At 37.0% G+C, this 19281-nt stretch overlaps 1 protein-coding gene across 2 annotated transcripts; it reads left to right on the top strand.

Annotated features, from left to right (window-relative positions):
- The first annotated feature begins 6985 nt into the window (after positions 1 to 6985).
- LOC104110688 (uncharacterized) lies at positions 6986 to 16684 on the top strand. 2 transcript variants are annotated; one of them, XM_009620225.4, is made up of 5 exons: positions 6986 to 7144; positions 9154 to 9280; positions 12351 to 12490; positions 15338 to 15520; positions 16006 to 16684. In XM_009620225.4, the coding sequence occupies exons 3-5, from the start codon at positions 12488 to 12490 to the stop codon at positions 16060 to 16062; spliced, it is 243 nt and encodes an 80-aa protein (XP_009618520.1). In that variant the 5' UTR covers positions 6986 to 7144; positions 9154 to 9280; positions 12351 to 12487; the 3' UTR covers positions 16063 to 16684. The 2 variants fall into 2 exon arrangements, with proteins under 2 accessions (XP_009618520.1, XP_009618521.1); XM_009620226.4 differs by lacking the exon at positions 12351 to 12490 and having other exon boundaries at positions 6987 to 7144.
- The last annotated feature ends 2597 nt before the right edge of the window (positions 16685 to 19281 follow it).

Raw genomic sequence — 19281 nt, 5'->3', positions numbered from 1 at the left:
TAGCAGCTCCAACCATCTCCGCTGCCTCAAATTTAGATCATTTTATTTGAATAAGTGTTGAAGACTCCGGTGATCTGTAAATACCTTACAAGACACGCTGTAGAGATAATGCCTCCAAATATTCAATGTATGGATAATGGCTGCCAACTCTAAATCATGAACGGGGTAGTTCTTCTCATGCCAAGCCGAGAAAACTCCGAATCTCAGTAGCTGAAGATGGTCCGGGCCAACTCTGAATCGCCTCAATCTTTTTCGGATCTACCTTGATCCCCTCACTAGACACCACGGGCCCCAAGAATGCCACCGAACTGAGCCAAAACTCACACTTGGAGAACTTGACATAAAATTTCTCCTCCCTCAACCTCTGTAGTACAGTCCTCGCATGTTGTGCATGCTTCTCTTGGCTATGTGAGTACACCAGGATATCATTAATGGATACTATAATAAATGAATCAAGATATGGCTGGAACATACTGTTCATCAGATGCATAAATGTTGTTGGGGCATTGGTCAGTCCAAAAGACATCACAAGGACTCATAGTGACCATAACGGGTCCTGAATGCCGTCTTCAGAATATCTAAGCCCTGAATCTTCAACTGGTGATACCCAAACCTCAAATCAATCTTAGAGAACACTCTAACTCCCTAAAGTTGGTCAAATAAGTCATCAATGCTCGGCAAAGGATACTTGTTCTTAATTGTAACTTTGTTTAACTACCTATAGTCGATGCACATCCGCATAGTACCATCCTTCTTCACAAACAGAATCGGTGCACCCCAAGGCGACATACTAGGCCTAATAAACCCCTTATCAAGAAGCTCTTGAAGCTGCTATTTTAATTCCTTCAACTCTGCCGGTGTCGTACGATACAAAGGAATAGAAATTGGCGGAGTGCCTAGCACCAAATCAATACTAAAATTAATATCCTTATCGGACGGCATGCCCGACAGGTCTGCAGGAAACACATCCGGAAAGTCTCGCACCACCGGAATAGAATCAATGGTAGGAGTATCAGCACCAACATCCCTCATAAAAGCCAAATTTGACAAACAGTCCTTTCCAACCATCCGTTGGGCCTTCAAATATGAAATAACCCTACTACGAACATAGTCTAGAGAACCCCCCCCCCAACCCCACTTGATCGTAAGTAACCCCGACATCGCCAACGTCACAGTATTAGTGTGGCAATCTAGAATAGCATGACATGGGGACAACCAATCCATGCCAAGAATCACGTCAAAATCAACCATACTAAGAAATAAGATATCAACTCTAGCCTCCAATCCTTCAATAGTCACCATACATGATCGATACACACGGTCCACAACAATATAATCGCCCAGCGATGTAGACACATGAACAGGCGAAACTAAGGACTCACGGGGCATATCCAAATGACGAGCAAAATACGATGACACATATGAATAGGTGGAACCAGTGTCAAATAATGTGGAAGCATCCCTGTGGCATATTGATATAATACATGTGATCATTGTGTTTGAAGCAACGACATCTGGACTGACAGGGAAAGCATAACATCGAACATGTCCACTACCTGATCGGCCCCCCTTTAGGGCGACCTCTAGTTGTCTGGGCCCCACCCCGAACTAGCTGAGTGGGTGGTGTAGATGCTTGTGCTGGTATCATCAGTCGAGAACTCTGCTATGGAACCCCACTCAATAGTCTATGGCAATCCCTCTTGAGATGACTCAAGTCCCCTCACTCGAAATAACCCCTCCTTTGACGAAGTTCCTGCCCCTGATAACCTGAGGAACTGCTTGTAGAAACCTGAGAGGACGAAGCATGGCAAGAACTCTGCACTAGTAACGTAATGAATGATGTAGACCCAAACAAGCACTGTAATAACCATGGCTAACTGATGCACCACGATGAATCGGACGAGCCATCTGAGCAGGCCTATAAGGATGACCCATCCTGTGATGGGACTGTCCCCATAAGAAACACCGTTGAAACTGCCCGAACTACGAGGCCTCTTGGCCTCCCTCTCCTCACACTCCTGACTATGAACCTGCTCAAGTCGCCTAGCAATATTAACCACCTCGTTGAACCTAGCACCTAATGCAATCTCCTGAGTCATGACAAAGCGCAGTCCATATGTGAGGCCATCAATGAACCTCCTAATCCTCTCTCTCTCTCTCTCTCTCTCTCTCTCTCTCTCTCTCTCTCTCTCTCTATGTGGGAACCAACCAGATCGCGTGACGAGCTAACTCTGAAAATATCATCTCATACTGGGTCACGGACATACCTTCCCAGCGTAGCTTCTCAATCCATGCGAGTCTGAGGAACAAACTTCTCCATTAAGAGAACAGAGAACTCGTTCCACGTAAATAGTGTAGCACCGGCTAGCCTGCTCATTTCATAGGCCTCCCACCATCTCAAGGCTGTCCTAGACAACTGAAAAGTTATAAATGAGACTCAATTAGTCTCCATAATACCCGTCGTGCGAAGAATCCGCTGGCACCTATCTAAGAAGTCTTGAGCGTCCTCTGACTGAGACCCACTAAATGATGGAGGGTTGAGCCTCCTAAATCGTTCTAGCCTCTTTTGCTCCTCGTCACTCATAGGTGGACCCACCAGAGCCTGAGCTGCTATAACCAGTTGGGTTAGTAGTACCCCCGGTGTCTGAAGTCCCTGAACCACCTGCTCTGGAGTAAAGGCAGCGGGAGTCTGAGCACCTTTCCCGGCCTGAAAAGTGGAAGGTGCGGCCAAAACTGAAACCGCCCGAGCAAGGCTAGTGCATACAGTCAATATTTGGGCCAAAGCCTCCTGAAGGCCTTGATCACAATGGGCACAACTGGTGCCTGATCTGGTCCAACGGCTCAACCACATCTGGAATATGCTCCTGAGCTGGAGCAATGGATGGCTCCATAGGTGCTGCTCTAGCTGTTGTACAAGCTGCACCTCAGCCTCTACCGCGACCTCGGCCTCTCGTGGCCCTAGCTGGTGGTACTGGTGGCCGTCCACCCGATCCGGTAGCACGTGTCCTCACTATTTGTGAGAGAATAAAATAATTAAAGTTTAGTTTTCGGATTTAACAAATTCACACGACAGGACTACAAGAAAGCGAAGTTTTCCTAATGGTTCGGTAGCCTCTCAAAGATAAGTACAGACGTCTCTGTACCGATCCGCAAGACTCTACTAAACCTGCTCATGACTCATAATACCTATGAACCTAGGGCTCTGATACCAACTTGTCACGACCCCAAATCCTAACTCGTCGTGATGGCGCCTAACACACCGGTTAGGCAAGCCGAAACATGATAACAAAGGCAACCTAATAACGAAATTCTAGAAATAGCATAAACCTGAGGTCTCAATACAATAAAAACTGCTAATACAAAGTAAATCCCCCCAAAACCTGGTAAGTACAGAGTCATGAGCTTCTACAACAGAGTACAAATCTGAAACTGAATAATAAATACACTGTCTGAACTGTAACAATAGTATAAAAAAGAAAAGATAAGTCAAACTGCGACCAAAGATGCAACTCTACCTTGCCTCTAGCAGATAGTCCAATAAGCAAGCCTATTGCTGATAACTGGTCCTGCAACTGGATCTGCACAATTAAGTGTAGAGTATAATATAAGTACAACCGACCCAATGTACTCAATAAGTATCGTAAATAATACGGCAAGGTAAGAGAAGCACAAATTATTAATGATACTGGCTATCACCTGTTTAGTTTCATCCCTTAAACTGGTACAAAATAATATTGAAATCAAATCATCAAGTTTAGTAAGAAAGCATCCGTGTGTATGTGTGTGATTTCTCAAATACTCTACTTAGATAATGTCTTTGGCATATAGAAGTAATATGTAGTTATATCAGATAAATGATCAAGTAAATTGCAAGTAAATATAATGCAAAATCCAACAAAACAATAGTAGATTCCCTCACTTTCCCATATCTATTCCAAACCACTTATTAGTATTTTCAATATCTGCGTGTACACCATCAAGAGAGAAACACGAGAGGGTGACCCTAGAGGGATGGATCCGTATTCACATGTTGCACGGACAACTCACGTGCTAATAATAGAACTCGCACGGACAACTCACATGCTAATAACATCAATAAATGGATATGCACGTACAACTCACGTGCCAACAACACAATCCTCCCGGTATGATCACAGGCACAATAACACAATCCGTCCGGTATGGTCACAGCCCCCCAGTCCAATCATATCATACATGAGCAAATAAATAAGTATACATGTATCAAACGAGTGAATAACAAATCTCATGCTCCTGGATTGGTATAAACAACATGCTAGTGTAGGCATGTGCAAGTGTACTATTATAACTCAAACCAGCAATTTCATCAAAGATTAATATTTATCAGTTCATTCAGGGATTAAGACCCTATGTAGCCTCAAACATAGCTTAAATAGTTCACAACAATGTCACAGGTGTGCAAAGCATCATAGCTTAAGGTTTAACAGTCAAATTCTAGGCTTATAAGAGCCCGAGCACAACCCGAACATGAATAAATAATTCCGGTGCCCGCATATGGGTTCATCCCCATGCATGTACGCACCCAATAGCATGTAGCTATCACAATAATTCAGGTAACCAGTGCCTCAACCGAGTTTAGATAAGATACTTACCTCAAACGAATCAAATCACTCCGCTAGCAAGCCATTTCCACACGTATCGACCTCCGAGAGGCTCGAATCCCAATTGATTCATTGAAAATCCCTCTTAAAGTCGCCACAAACCGAGCTCTCTAAGTCCAAAAGATGAAGAATGAAATAAAACCCTTATTTTTTAAATTTATCTATGCTGCCCAGTTATTGACTTTCGCAATCACAGACCAACAATCACGATCGCGTAGAACAAACTCTCCCTAACTCATAAATCTTCTTCGCGATCGCGTGAACTCAGCCACGAACACAGAGAACCACCTTCCCAAGCTTATGCGACCGCGATACACCACACGCGAACACGAAGAACATCGCGTGCCTTCCCGATTGCCTCACTTCCTTATACGCGCGATCCACTGCACGCGTTCGTGAAGCACAAGTTCCTCAACTTCCTTAATCACACACCTTACTTCGCGAACGCGAAGAGAAAAATCCAGCAGTCCTCAAAGACCCTTCGCGATCGCGGACCTTCCCTCACTATTGCGATGAAGGAAACCAGAACACAAAAAATCAACAGTCCTACAAGGCTAACATGAAGCCAAACTTGATCCGAATCACACCTGAGGCCCCTGGGACCCCATCTGAACTTACCAACAAGTCCTAAAACACGATACGAACTTAGCCGAGGCCTCAAATCATATCAAACAACATCAAAAATACGAATCGTACCCCAATTCAAGCATTTCGGAGTCATTTACATATAAGTCAACATTCGGTCAACTCTTTCATCTTAGGCTTCAAACCTTGAGACTAAGTGTCTCAATTCATTCTGAATCATCCCCGAAACCAAACCAACCATCCTGGTAAGTCCCATAACAACAAATGAGCATAGAACAAGCAATAAATGGGGAACGATACCATAATACTCAAAACGACCGGCCGAATCATTACAACACTATTCTTATACAGCCTACCAAACGACCCCTATGAAGTCTTTAATAAGGGCATCTCCAATCCTTGCACCGTTTTTACACCAAAATGGTGCAAATTAATTCCAATCCATTACACCATTTTTTACACCAAAAAAGAATATCTTTTTTATGTTATTCTCTCTCTTCTATATTATATTATTTTCTTTTATTTAAATTTATTTTTTATTTCATAAAACAAATCCTTTCCTTTTTCTTTCTTACATATTTATTTCATATAATTCATATTCCTTTCTTATATAACCATTTAATATAAAATTATTTTATACCATAAATTTTAAATAATATAAATTATAAGCAAATATTATATATTATACATATTAATGGATAATTCAAATAAAAGTGAAATCATTGATAAAATATAATTAAATAAATATTACATTATGATAAAAATTAGTTTAATTTTTACATAAATATTCGACTTTCAGGATTAGTATGTTGCTCCCATAAATGCTCTATTAATGCATTACGAAGTGCAAAATGAGCATCTTTGCCCTTAATGTTCTGTGTCAAGCTAAAAATTATTCAAAACGATAATTTTCATCTACTACAATTTCTAGTGTTGGAGCTGGACCTTCCCAAGCATCTTGAATTGGTGCATTAAGATCACACTCATCCTCGATTATCATGTTGTGCAATATAATACATGTAGTTAATATGTCATGTAGCACCTTTTTTTCTCCAAAAATGTGACTGCCCTGCAATAATTGCAAAACGAGATTGCAAAACTACGAATGCATGTTCAACATCTTTTCGATATGATTCTTGTTGCATGGCAAAATATTTATTCTTTTGAGAACGTGGCTCACGAATAGTTTGCACAATAGTAGAACAAAAGAGAATAATGCATAAAAGAAGTCAACAATTTCAACAGCCACAACCACGCCAATCCTCTGCCACATACATCCAAATGTGGAAGCAACCTACCAGAGTACTAAATTATTGTAATAATTTTCTTATCCCATTATGTTATTTAATGTATTTTGAATTTTAATCTAAATCAGTCGCTACTGTATTAAATATTTGATTTTATGTTATTTAATGAACATTGTGTTATTTATTAACAATTATTATATTGTATATTTTCACTTTATATTTTTGTGATGGTTATATTTTTTTTATACAATTATAACTTATAATAAAATTAACTTATAATTTTATATAAAAATAATATATACAAAAATTAATTTATAAAAATTATACACTAAAATTAATATTATAATATGCAAAAAGTATAAGTAATTATAAAATATATAATATGTCAAATTAGAAGTGTTATATAATAAAAGATATATTAATAAATATTAATGATGTTGATTAATAGTGTTACAACTATTCACACGCCAAAATAGTGTGAAAAATGGCTTGGGTTGGAGCACCAAAATAACAAATCTTACTCCAAAATATCATTTGGCGTAAAAATTGGCTTAGGGTTGAGATGGTCTAAAGGCCCCTCATATACACGTCTAGCTCCGCACAAAATCCCTCGGCTCTTCAAAGTTTCTCGGTTCTGTACTTTTCTTCCTTGCTGAAGAATCAGTCTTTGAGGTACATCTTCTATTGAACTTGTGTTTCTTTTTCTTTTACTTTGCCCAATTACTGAAATTGTTTTCTTTCGATCGTTATGTAATTTTTGTTTGGGATTCGTGTCCCGCATCTTTTACTTAGGACAAACCACAACAATTCGAAAAATAATAAAGAAAGTTTGTTAAGTTTGAGAATTTGTTGTTTGTTTCCAGAACTAAAGGGTTAATTTCCGAGGTTTTACTCCTATTTTGTTTTGTTTTTTCCCTGGAGTTGATTGTATTAAGGAAGTTGACCAATCTTAGGGAAAGGAAAGAATCAATGTTTATACAAAATTTCTGATATTGGAGCTATGTAATGCTAGCAAGTTTTCTCAGTTAAAAGAAACAATTCTTTTTTATTAATTTGATGAAAAATCTTGGTTAAACGTATTAGATTTGTGATTTATGGGAAACAATAAATTTTACTTAAATTTATGAAAACATTTATCTATGGAACTGCCATTTTTTTTTATAGTGGGTTTTATAGGGTTCTTTCTTGTACTACAAGTGTGCAACTCAGTGGTATGTTAAGGGTGTTGATGACAAACAACATTTTTTTTTACCTGTACAACCTTCAGTTAAGTTGAAACTCTTTCCGGAGGATTATCATTTGGTTTACACTAACAAATTTGTGCTCTGGTTCTAGGTGGATGTAATTACATAAAGTATGTCATGGAATATTTTAGGCTAGGTTGAGCCTTATTACACCTAGGGTGTAGGATGTCATCAAATGCCTTTGCCGTGATTCATCTCCCTTCAAAGCTGATCTTTAGTGGTTATTAACCCGAAGAGTCAAAATGTGGTGACTGTAAGTCTTTGTATTGTGAGGTGTCCACCTCTAAGATAGGGTATGCCTTTAGGCGTCAATTTAGTCATCTTCAAGTTATTCATTAGAAGATAATATCTATTTGTTGTCTTCTAGTTAACTTTAGTTTGTAAAAGTCATTTGAAGTCTGGAGCCTCTATTTATATAAAGAGCTCGTTCGTTTCTTTTGTAAAAAAAAAGTGGTGGAACTCATTTAGAGCTTGCACAAAACAAGAGAGGCTCTTACTAGAATAGTTCTTTTATTTGTTCCTTGGAAATCTCCTAAAGCCCAATTAGATTTATTTGGTGCTTCCTTAACTCATTTAATTTAATGTGCTCTAGACTTGCCTCTGTGAGATGTATATTGGAAAAAGCAAGCTCGTGCAAGTTTTGATCCTTTGCTATGGTACTTGTAGTTGGTTCATATATAATAGGTAGGTCTTGAATATGAAAATATTAGAAACCAAAAGAGTTCTCCAGAATTGTCTGATGCGCATGAGGGACTTTGCGCTGTGATGGCTGAGCTTGCAGGGATCCCCACTAGTGATGCTACAGGAAAAACTCGTAGAGTCCAGGGTTCTGATCCCTTCTTGAGAAAGTTAAAAAACTCCGCATGTACTGTGGAGAATGGTGGATGTATACGTAGCCAGTAAATCAGCTTTATGGTCTATTACCGAATGGAATATTCACCACACCCTGCATGCAAATTTGTTTAACTTTTGTGAGGGTAAACTTGAACTCCGAAATGCACGACATCTTCCTGACTCTGATCCCACCCAGTTGAAAAGGATATCTTGTCCAGTAATGGGCTAGAAGCCAATTTATTTACTCGATGACTGGCCTATCAAACAAAGTTTGAAATACGATCATCTTAAAAGTTGAACTAGGACACCTAGAATTGCTAAATCAATTGTTGTTGGAGACTCAGAAAACCATTTGAATGTTGCAATCAGATTTCAATTTTGAACCCTTTTCGTTATCAGAAAATGTGATTTTCCCTTTAAAATACTTGCAGGGGTTAAAAAACCTGGTTGTAGGTGGTGGCTACATTCTGACACTTCAGTTACCAATGCATACACTTTTAACTCTCTTATGTCAAATGAGTTTACTGTAACTTACTTGAAAAGTATGGTTTTATACTGGTTTTGTAATTATCCTGATAATTTGCTGCTTTTGAGATGCTACAGAGTAAGTAATTCAGAATGAGTGGAACAAGAGAGAATTGATCAGCAACCACCAAGACTCCAGCAGATTTTCTGAAGTCTATTCATGGACGACCTGTTGTTAAATTGAACTCAAGTGTTGACTATCGAGGTTAATCACTCTGATGATTCCTTTTGTTTCTTATATTTTTTTGAACTTGCTTTCCTCTTGCTTATACATTGTTTTTATTTTGTAGTGTTATATTCAACAACATGACTAAGCCATAGCACAAAGTATACTAATAAGAAATGTAGCGTAGTTGCCCTTTTCTCACTTTAAGATTTGTATTTGGACCTCTAATAATTAGTAACAAGAGTAGATGAAAAGGTCCTTGAGATACTAAAGCTATGACACAAAATAAGGTTTTACTAGAGTGAGAAACGTTGAGTATTCTCGCGTTACAGATACTTATTTTCTTATCATCACATTTCAAATATTTGTTAGTCCAGATGACCACCATTTGCCTTATCAATCAAAAGATTACCGCCATTTGCATTGACTATGAATGGTCAGTAGACCAAACTAGCGCTAATCCCAGTACACCTGTGTAATAAATATCTAAATTGATGGATTGTAAAGTAGGAGTTGCTCTGTGATAAAAACTATACTAATACTTTGTGAAAAGTTGATCTTGGTCGTAGGCATCCGTGGCATCCATTATGAAAGTGAGACTAGTAGCCTGTTTTGCCAAGCTTCTAAAATCAACTTATTTCGAAAAGTACTTTTCTCAAAAGTGCTTTTCAAAAAAATTACTTTTGGTGAGAAGCAGTTTGTGTTTGACTAATTAATTGTAAAAGCACTTTTGAGCAGCAATTAGTATTTGGCCAAGCTTTTAAGAAGTGCTTCTAAGTTGGATATCTTTGGACATAAGAATTGTGAAATTCCGGAAATGGTATTTGAAAATTAGAGTTGTGTTTGGACATGAATACAATTTGAAGTTGTTTTTGAAATTTTGTGAGTGATCTGAAGCGAATTTTGAAAAAAACCTTTTGGAGTTTTTCAAATTTTCGAAAAATTCCGAAATTCAACTTCAAGTACAATTTGAAATGGCCTAACACTGATTCCGAAAAAAAAAAGTGAATTTTTCGAAAAAAGTGAATTGTTTAGGGTCAAACTTGCCCTAAGTGTATTTTGTTCGAAACTGTTTTTCAGAAAAATGCTTTGGGTGAGAAGCTACTTTTTCAGCTTCTCAAAAACTGTTTTTGCTTTTACTCAAAAACACTCTTTTTCCTTCTAAAAGCTTGGCCAAACTCTTCACTGTATCTTTGAAAAAAGCACTTTTAGCACCAAAAAAAAAACATTTGGTCAAAAAGAAGCGGCCAAACAGGCTATAAGCTTTTTGACCTGAAGTTAAGAATCATTTGATGCAATTAACATATTGAACATTAATTCTGAGAGATTTTAACCGTATGCGGAAGTTGGAAATACTGTTTGCAAAGTTTATGTGTTACTGGTTAGTATACTTTATTGTTCTCTAGATCTCCTGTATCAATGATTGATTTTATTAGTTGTTTTATGTATTTGCCAATGGGTTCCTGAATAAAATGTTATGTCGAGAGAACCATTTGCTTTTTGGTCCTTTCTTGGTGCTTATGAATGCTTCATTGCATTGTTATTTGGTATTGGTCTCCTTCTCTGCAATATATTCCTATATTCCTGATGTAGTGCATCTTGAAAAGGAATTATCAGCTACAATCCTTTTGAGCCATCACATTTACGGATTCAGCTCCTCTTGAGGGAGCATCTTCTCCTGGTTGTCCCGTTCCAATTAAATTTTTTGACATGTGTTCTTTTAACAATTCAATGAATTTGATTTATTTTATTAATCAGTATAGTACCTTTCCTATCATTCTGCCAATGACTTATACAATATTTTGGCAAAATGGTAAGAAAGATAATATTTTAACTATTGGTTAAACTATATTGATTAGTAAGAAATCACATGTTAAAAATTTAAACTAGAACTGGACGAACAAGAGAGGAGCTGAATCCAAACAATTTGACTCGTCAAAATGGGTGGGCAATTAAGTTTTATGGTTACGACGTCAATGAAAAATCATAACACATGACCCAAATGGAGACTGACGTTCGAAGAATACTTTAGCAAGAGTCAACCATAAAGTTCTACAAGTACTAATTTTGAGGTAGTATATGAAAATTAACCACCATGCTTGCCAACCGTAGTGTTCATTAAACATGGCGGAGGTCCTCTTGTTTATGGAAAGAGACTAGACAATATTAGGTTTTCTGAGGGAGAAAGATGGTTTGTAGGTGGAGGAGAAGAATGCTCTAACCGATTGAGCTAAATCAGTTCTATCGTGAGAAATTTGGAAGAAGAAGGATATAAAATTGAGTCTGACAGTGAAACGGAGAGAGGGAATGTGAAAGACTGTTGACCATGGACCATGGTTAAGACGTCTGAGCTAATACAATAAGTTTATCCATTGAATTTCACATGGGATGTGTCAAAAACTTAATATAGAACTGGAGAAACTTGGAATGGTTACTAACGGGATAGGAGCATAAGATGTTGGCGAAAGGAAAAAATCTCGTCAAGCGGATGGCAGAGAGTGGCTGCCCAATCAGGCCTTTAGCTTGGGATGGTCTTTCCAAACTTTATATTGAAGCAGGAGAAGTGGAGAAAGCCGACTCCATATTGCAAAAAGCTGCGGAACATACCCACTGGAAGCCAAAATTTACTTCTTTTATAGCTATTATGGAAAAATAAGCAAAGAGAGGCAACATTCATAATTCTGAGAGCTGTTTTACCAAATGAGACAAGCTGGATATGCTGGTCGAGTTCGCCAATTCCAATGTCTTATTCAAGCCAATAGCAATGCCAAAGAACCTTGTTATGGAATTGCTGAGAGAATGAATGCTGATAATGTGTTTCCAAGTAGAATGTTGGCAAACATGTTGCCAGACGCCGATCCATTTAAGAAGATCGATGTGTCTGAGTTGTTGATATCTTTCTTCTCGAAGCAAAAGTGCTTCTTGCTTCTCTTGTGTACCTATGTAATTATACTGTAGTAGTAGTGGTTAGTTGCATGATGAACACTTAACAACAGATATCATCAATTCCTCTTTAACTGGGTATGATGCTATTCTTGCTCTGCATGGATTTAAGATGTATTGCTGTCATTGGTTTGATGTATTGTAACTTTGGTTTAACTGTGTCTAGAAGCATTCCACGACACAACACGAATCTTCCTCTGCCTGCATTTGACTCAAGACTCGAGCTTGAAAGCTGTACAAATAAGTGCTGAATCTTATGGAGCACTACAATGACATGCCTTCTCACATAGATCCCCTCACGAAATGGTGTGTTTGAAAACTAAACTTTGCTTGAGTAACTTGACATTATGTTAGCCATCCCGCCATCTAAAACTTATAGCTAGTGCTAACCTTATTCACTAGCTAGGTTTAAAGTCAAGTTTCAGATTCCACCTTTCTCCGAAAATGATATTGCAATGTTCTAATGGTATATAAACAAAAATATTTGCCGTTCCCCGAAGTGATATTGCGGTGTTTTAAGAAATGATATTTGTTAAGATCATCCACTTCAGTTAGTGACTACAATCTCGTTACTTTACTTAACTCCATTCGTTTCCGTTGTAGTCCAAACAAACATGAAATATATGTAAGATCCATTGCTATAGATGTTGGAGTACCGCTTTTTCCTGTCCGAGAATCTCCATCTGCTCTAAGTGAGCGAGAGCTAGAGTCCTCATTCAGCTTGGTTATTCGAAAGACTTGTCTCTTTACCCCTTGCATGTTTGTCTTTTCAAAAGTCATACCCTTCTTCTAAATCCGCACTAGTCCTATTTCATGTGCAAAACCTCTTTAATAAGGACCTCTCTTTAATCTTTCTCCCTCATTCCTCATTTTGTTTATAGAAAGAGAATAAGTTCTATGTATTGAGTAACAACGTGTGTATGCTACTGGGATTTAGGCGGTTGGTGGTTCTGAGAGTTGCGAGTCCTACAGTCTCAACTTGCACTCAAATCTCATTCATTACGCGTCTTACTTGATGCACTGTGGTCCGCGTCTTGACGGTCGTTTGCGCAATTTGTACGTCTAATTGGTTCCAGCCACCCCAACCTTAATGAATGGATTGTGAAGGGGTTAGTCAAGCAGTTGGGGATTTTGGTTGGTTCCTGTTTGCCTTCCCTTTTCATAGTCCATTAGAGGGTAGGGTGGTCAACTTAGAGGGCAGCCACCTCCTCTTTTGTTTCAAAGACATTTAATCACAAACAACTTACAAGCAAATTATGCTTAGCGTACAATTAACTAGTTTTCGAAAATCTCTATAATTATCTATCTATCTACAACAACGGCCCAGTAAAATCCTACAAGTGGGGTCTGGGGAGGGTAGTGTGTACACAGACCTTACCCTTACCCCAAAGGAGTAGAGAGACTGTTTCCGAAAGACTCTCGGCTCAAGAAGACGGAAAAGACGAGAAGAGAAGGGACAATATATTAGTACCATCAGACAGAAATCAAAGAAATAATAACATCATAAGAACTAGAAAATAGTTGAAATGCAATAACAAAATCAGAAAATATACTATATTAAAAGCAGGAAGACCATTAATATAGTATACTATATCTATACTTTTAATATATTATATCTGTACTTTTAATATAGTGTAGATAGATAATTATCTTTTTCACGCTAAGAAGAACTTATTTTATTTTTCTAGTGTTGGCTTTAACGAAAGGAAGTGAACAACAAATGTAGAATAAAAGCAAAAGAAAAAGGCAAAAAATTGGCAATCTAAAAACATTTGGACCAAATTATAAGGAAGCGCAAATGCCAATTTACCTCGGCCCAATTTTAGAAATTCAAATTAGGGCTATCTCTTCAGCCCGTCGATTCCATTCTCCATTTCTTTCTGATAGAACTCAAATCTCCATTTCTCTTCGGCAAAATTGAGTTGTAAGTTCCCTCTTTCTCTCCTAATTTTTGTAGTTAATTATCTATTTGATTATTAATTATTTGGAGCTGATGTTAAGACTAAATTTGAGCATTTTTTAACTATTATTTTGCTAATAGAGATTAGAATTAGGAGCTGTTGGTTTAGCGGTTAGTTTTATTAGACAAGGTATTCTTGATTCTTCTCACACACACGGTGGAAAAAAGAAAGAAGCTATATTTGTTTTTACTTCTAAAGATTGAATAAAATTATAATTCTTTTTAACTTACAGCTTTTCCGATAAGTAACTGTTGTGATTTTATTGATGTATACCAGTAAAACTGCAAAAGAATGAGTGGTTACATCCAAAAAGACTCAGCTTTATAGTGTGTAAAGAGCTAAGAAAATCTATTAGGGGACGGGGGCTCGGAAACATTGGCCATGGCTAAGTTAGACCAAAAGTTAAGCAAAGATGGAGCTCATCCGGCATTTGATTATAAAATGGATTGACTAGCACTAGAGTACGAGCTAGAATTTGAAGTTTATGAGTTCTGGATTTTAGTCCTTTTAAGTTATGCAAAAGAATGAGTGGTTACATCCAAAAAGACTCAAACTTTATAGTGTGTAAAGAGCTAAGAAAATCTATTAGGGGACGGGGGCTCGGAATCAAATGTCCTGGCTAAGTTAGACCAAAAGTTAAGCAAAGATGGAGCTCATCCAGCATTTGATTATAAAATGGATTGACTAGCAGTAGAGTTCGAGCCAGAATTTGAAGTTTCTGAGTTCAGGATTTTAGTCCTTTTAAGTTACTGAGCTCTAACTTAATAATTTATACATATTCAATAGTTCTGTTAAGGCAAATACAGAGTTTGGATGAAAACTATTGCGTTGGCCAAACCTGTAACCAAAGAGCTCCCCCCGGACTAGCAGGATGAATTATCCTAAGTAAATGTTTAGGATTACTGTATCCTACATAGAGGGTGGAATTGATAATCTTTGTAAGAGCTTAATTGGACAAGAACTTTTAGGAAACCAGTGCCCCTCTATTTTTGCTGATGTCGGTATGATTTTTTGATTTTTTTTTTAAATCTACTTTATTTTTTAAAAAGTTGTTTGTATATAGATATTTCATTTGGAGCATCTTGATTAATGTTTGGTTAAACTTCTAAGTTGTTCAATGAGGGTTATTTGTTGGATGCATTTGTTTGTGTAATGTGATTTAGTTATCTGATTTTTTGAACTTGTTTTTCAGTTTTGTATACTGAATGTGAGCTTGTGTATTAAAGAGTTCAACGTCAGTCATATATCAGCAATGCCTCACAGAACTCGGCCTATGGCAGCTCTTCTACTGTTTACTGGACTTAATGTTGTTTTGGTCTCAACAATAACTCCTGTCTATGATTTCGTATGCTTCCATCCATATTGGGAAAGAAGAGTAAGACTTGTTCTTTGCATCTCCACTATCAATCTGAAAACTGTTCCTCTATTCAGCAATCATTGGCTTGTATTACGTCTTTACTGTTTCTTGTTTATAATCCTCTGTCCAAGTTATTGTTCGTGATGAGACATTTATTAGAATAAATGTTTTTGCTATTTGTATCTTTTTGTTAGTAGAACTCTTAGTATTTTGCCTTAAATGAATCTTACAATTATCATGAACGTGCTTTGCGTTGTTGTGGCTTTAGCGGGGCAGTTAGATTATGTTATGAAGTAAGTTGATTTTAGTAAAACCAAAACTTAAGTTTAGCAGAGAGTTTTTATTAAATATTTGCTAATTTGAGGTAGACTTTAATTCTTTTTGAACTTTCCCTAATCACCTCTACCCAATTTCGTATTAAATGCTCTAATTCTGTGTATTTTTTTTGTCTCTGTCCTCTTATTACCGTATTATTGATAACTTATTTCCTAAATCTATTTCAGAGAGAGCGTCGGCGTCAGGAACGTGAAGCAGCTTTAAGAGGTTCAGCAGCTGCTTAGTGTGATATCAGGGTTGGAAATTCTATCTAGCATACTCCATCCGTTACAATTTATGTGAACCTATTTCCTTTTTAGTCCGTGCTAAAAAGAATGACCACTTTCCCTATTTGGAAACAATTTACCTTTATACAATGATTTATAGCCACACAAAATATATGTGCCTCATTTTACACCACAAGTTTAAAAGTCCTCTCTTTTCTTAAATTCCGTGCCCAATCAAATGAGTTCACATAAATTGAAACAGAGGGAGTATTATTTAATTTAGCCTTGTCTCGAGAGAAAATCAACTTAATTAAAAAATATGAAAGAAATTGGAGCCATACACGATTGTACAACATGTTTTTGTTGGTTCCATGGTAAATATGGAGTCACAATCTGAAGTTGAGCAAAGTGCTGTGCATGGCTTACACTAGAAATGGAAGAAAGAAAAAAAGAAGATAATGCTTCTTACCATGCATGCCTGCTATTTTTGAAAAGCCTTGTGACAGAAGTTATTTAGAAGCTTAGAGCATAGTGCTAGATCGTTTTCAAAGTTGATTAGTGTTCTTTTGCTTTGTATGATGTAAGATTATTGATAACTTAACGATACTTGCTAATCTTACAAGCCATCGGATGGTTTTAATTCTTTGGTGTACCCCTTTCATTTTAGTTTAATTACAACTTTATCCCTTTTTTTTCTCCTTTTATGAAGATATTGTGTTGAACATGGATGCCAATCTAGCTTCTACTTTATCTTTCTCAACAGGAAAACTAAAATAGCTATGGTTATAGATTTCTTGCCATATCAGAAAACTTGCATAAAGTTATTATAGAGATCTTCGAAAATTAGTTAATTGCATGCTAAGCATAATTTGCTTGTGATTAATGTCTTTGAAACAGAAAAGAAGGTGGGCGCTCTAAGTTGACCACCCCATCCAGTAATGGACAATGAGGGGGTATATCAATCAAAAATTCAAACCGCTTGATTGACTCCAAGAGTCTGCGACGGTCATGCAACACTACCTTGAATTCTCCTGATAAACGAGCGTGCTCACTCTCGATGTCCATTATAACCAACGTCCTGATTTGCACAAAAATGTGCAAAAATATAGTATGAGTACATGACAACATGTACTCAGTAAGTAACAAGACTAACCTCGGTGAAGTAGTGACGAGGTTCAAGTCATGTGATACTCACTAATCAAAGAACATGTGCAACATTTATATAATTACTTGCGACAAGGATATTACAGGATGCAATACCATCAACTCAACAAATATGAGATATCAACTCAACATAGATAAATCAATCTTGACAATCAAATCATCAAATAATAACAGAGGCATATGATAGCATGTTAAGTGCAACGTGAAAATATGTGAAATGCATGACAACGCAACGAATTCACTTGCATGATCAAGAATGCCACCTTATACTACTCATTATCAACCGAGAATAGAGCTGTCAAAATGAGCCAGCCCAACCCAGCCCAAGCCTCGCGGGGTTTTAAATTTGGTGGGCTAGGGCTGGCCGGTCTGCCATCTAAATGGGCCTTAAAATGGCCAGCCCAACCCAACCCTAAGAGGGTTGCGGGCTAGGGCGGGCTGGCCCTTCGATTTTTTAGAAAAAAAAATTCTTCAAATCTTTAAATATTTCTTTGTGACATAGTCTCTTAATCATCGATTTCTGTTTGTTTAGAGCGTACAAGAATCTTGATATTTGACTTGTAATCTCGTAATTGAAATGCAAATTCTCTATATCTCTAACTCTTCTTTTCTAATGTTACATTAATATTTTTTTAATACTTTTCTTTTACTTTTTCCATGTTTAGGGATTGCTTCAATACGTTTATATGTTGAGATTATTTAATTTAGGTTTAACATCATTTGTTGATTTTATCATTATAATCCATAAAAATTTTAAAATTCATGAAATTTGCTAGTGTTGTCAATTTTCTTTGGTTATTAAAACTTGACCTTTTTCTATACTGAAGAGCAATTTAATTATTAGTGATATATTAAAGTAACTAAATTGATCATTGGCCACTTAAAATAATATTTTTTTTTTGAAAAAAATATTATTGGCCACTTAAAACTTTCCTATTTTGTTGTTAATTAAGCAAAAGAAAACTAATCTGTCATACTACATGCATATCAAAAATCTAAATTCTAATTGATATGGAAGGGTAAATGAGCAATCTAAGGTTGGGGAATGGAGATTATAGTTAATAGTTTTTTTAGTTTTTACTTTTTTTAAATATTAAATATTAAAATTTAAATGTAATTAGTTTTTGGCCCACGGACCGGCACAACCCAGCCTCGTTCAAGCTTCAAGGGCAAGTGGACTGACTTGGGTCGGACTTATAAGCCTCAATTTTAAATGAGCTAAAAAAATTCCAACCTAACCCTATCCAAGTAGCGGGCTGGGTTGGGCTGGCCTCACGGGCCAAACCCATTTTGACGGCTCTAACCTAGAATGCCATACTTAAACTCCCCATTGAAATCAATCACATCAATTTAAGTACCATAATCCGTGTGTAAGCCATCAAGAGAGAAACATGAGAGGGCAACTCTAGGAGGATAGATCTGTATCCACACGCTGCACGACAAAAATCTCATGCCATAGCAATAAGCGCACGACAAAAACCTCGTGCCATATCGGTAACCATATCATCATAATCGTATGTCAAAGACCTCGTGCCATAACATTATTACAATAACAATATTTTCATGGAAGAGACCTCGTGCCAACACCCAATCAATCTGCTCAACATGTCCATATGTGCCATGATCATAACAAATTCAAGATAACAATTTATCATCAAGAGACATATTCTCACAATTCATTAATAATGTGCACAAGGACATGAAAGCATTAAAATGCAGATGTGTGCTCAAGATATAAGACGTGATTATGACAAAATCAATTTAGCAATAATTTTACAAATGCCCATCTTGGCTAATTAGTAGATACTAACCCTAAAACATGATCTCTAGCATAAAAGGATAAGCTCACGCAGTCATACAAAGGATTACACATGTAACATAAATAGCACACAATTAAATTAAGGGATAGTAAAAGACTAGAGTCTAATTCGATTTTTTTCGTACATAGCACCCGCATATACGCTCGTCACCTCGCATATACGTTGCTTTATATACATAACAATTAAATAATTAAGGTCCAATCCTAAAGGTTATTCTCTGACACAAGATTAAGCAAGATACTTACCTCAACAA

Source organism: Nicotiana tomentosiformis, chromosome 12 (assembly GCF_000390325.3).
Source record: "Nicotiana tomentosiformis chromosome 12, ASM39032v3, whole genome shotgun sequence".
Lineage (NCBI taxonomy): Eukaryota > Viridiplantae > Streptophyta > Magnoliopsida > Solanales > Solanaceae > Nicotiana > Nicotiana tomentosiformis.
The sequence above is the reverse complement of the archived record's forward strand: the minus strand, read 5'-3'. Positions and strand labels throughout refer to the sequence as shown.

Coding starts and splice junctions, on each gene's coding strand:
- LOC104110688 (XM_009620225.4), top strand. Junction 15,521..16,005: donor ATCCATATTGGGAAAGAAGA/GTAAGACTTGTT, acceptor AATCTATTTCAG/AGAGAGCGTCGGCGTCAGGA.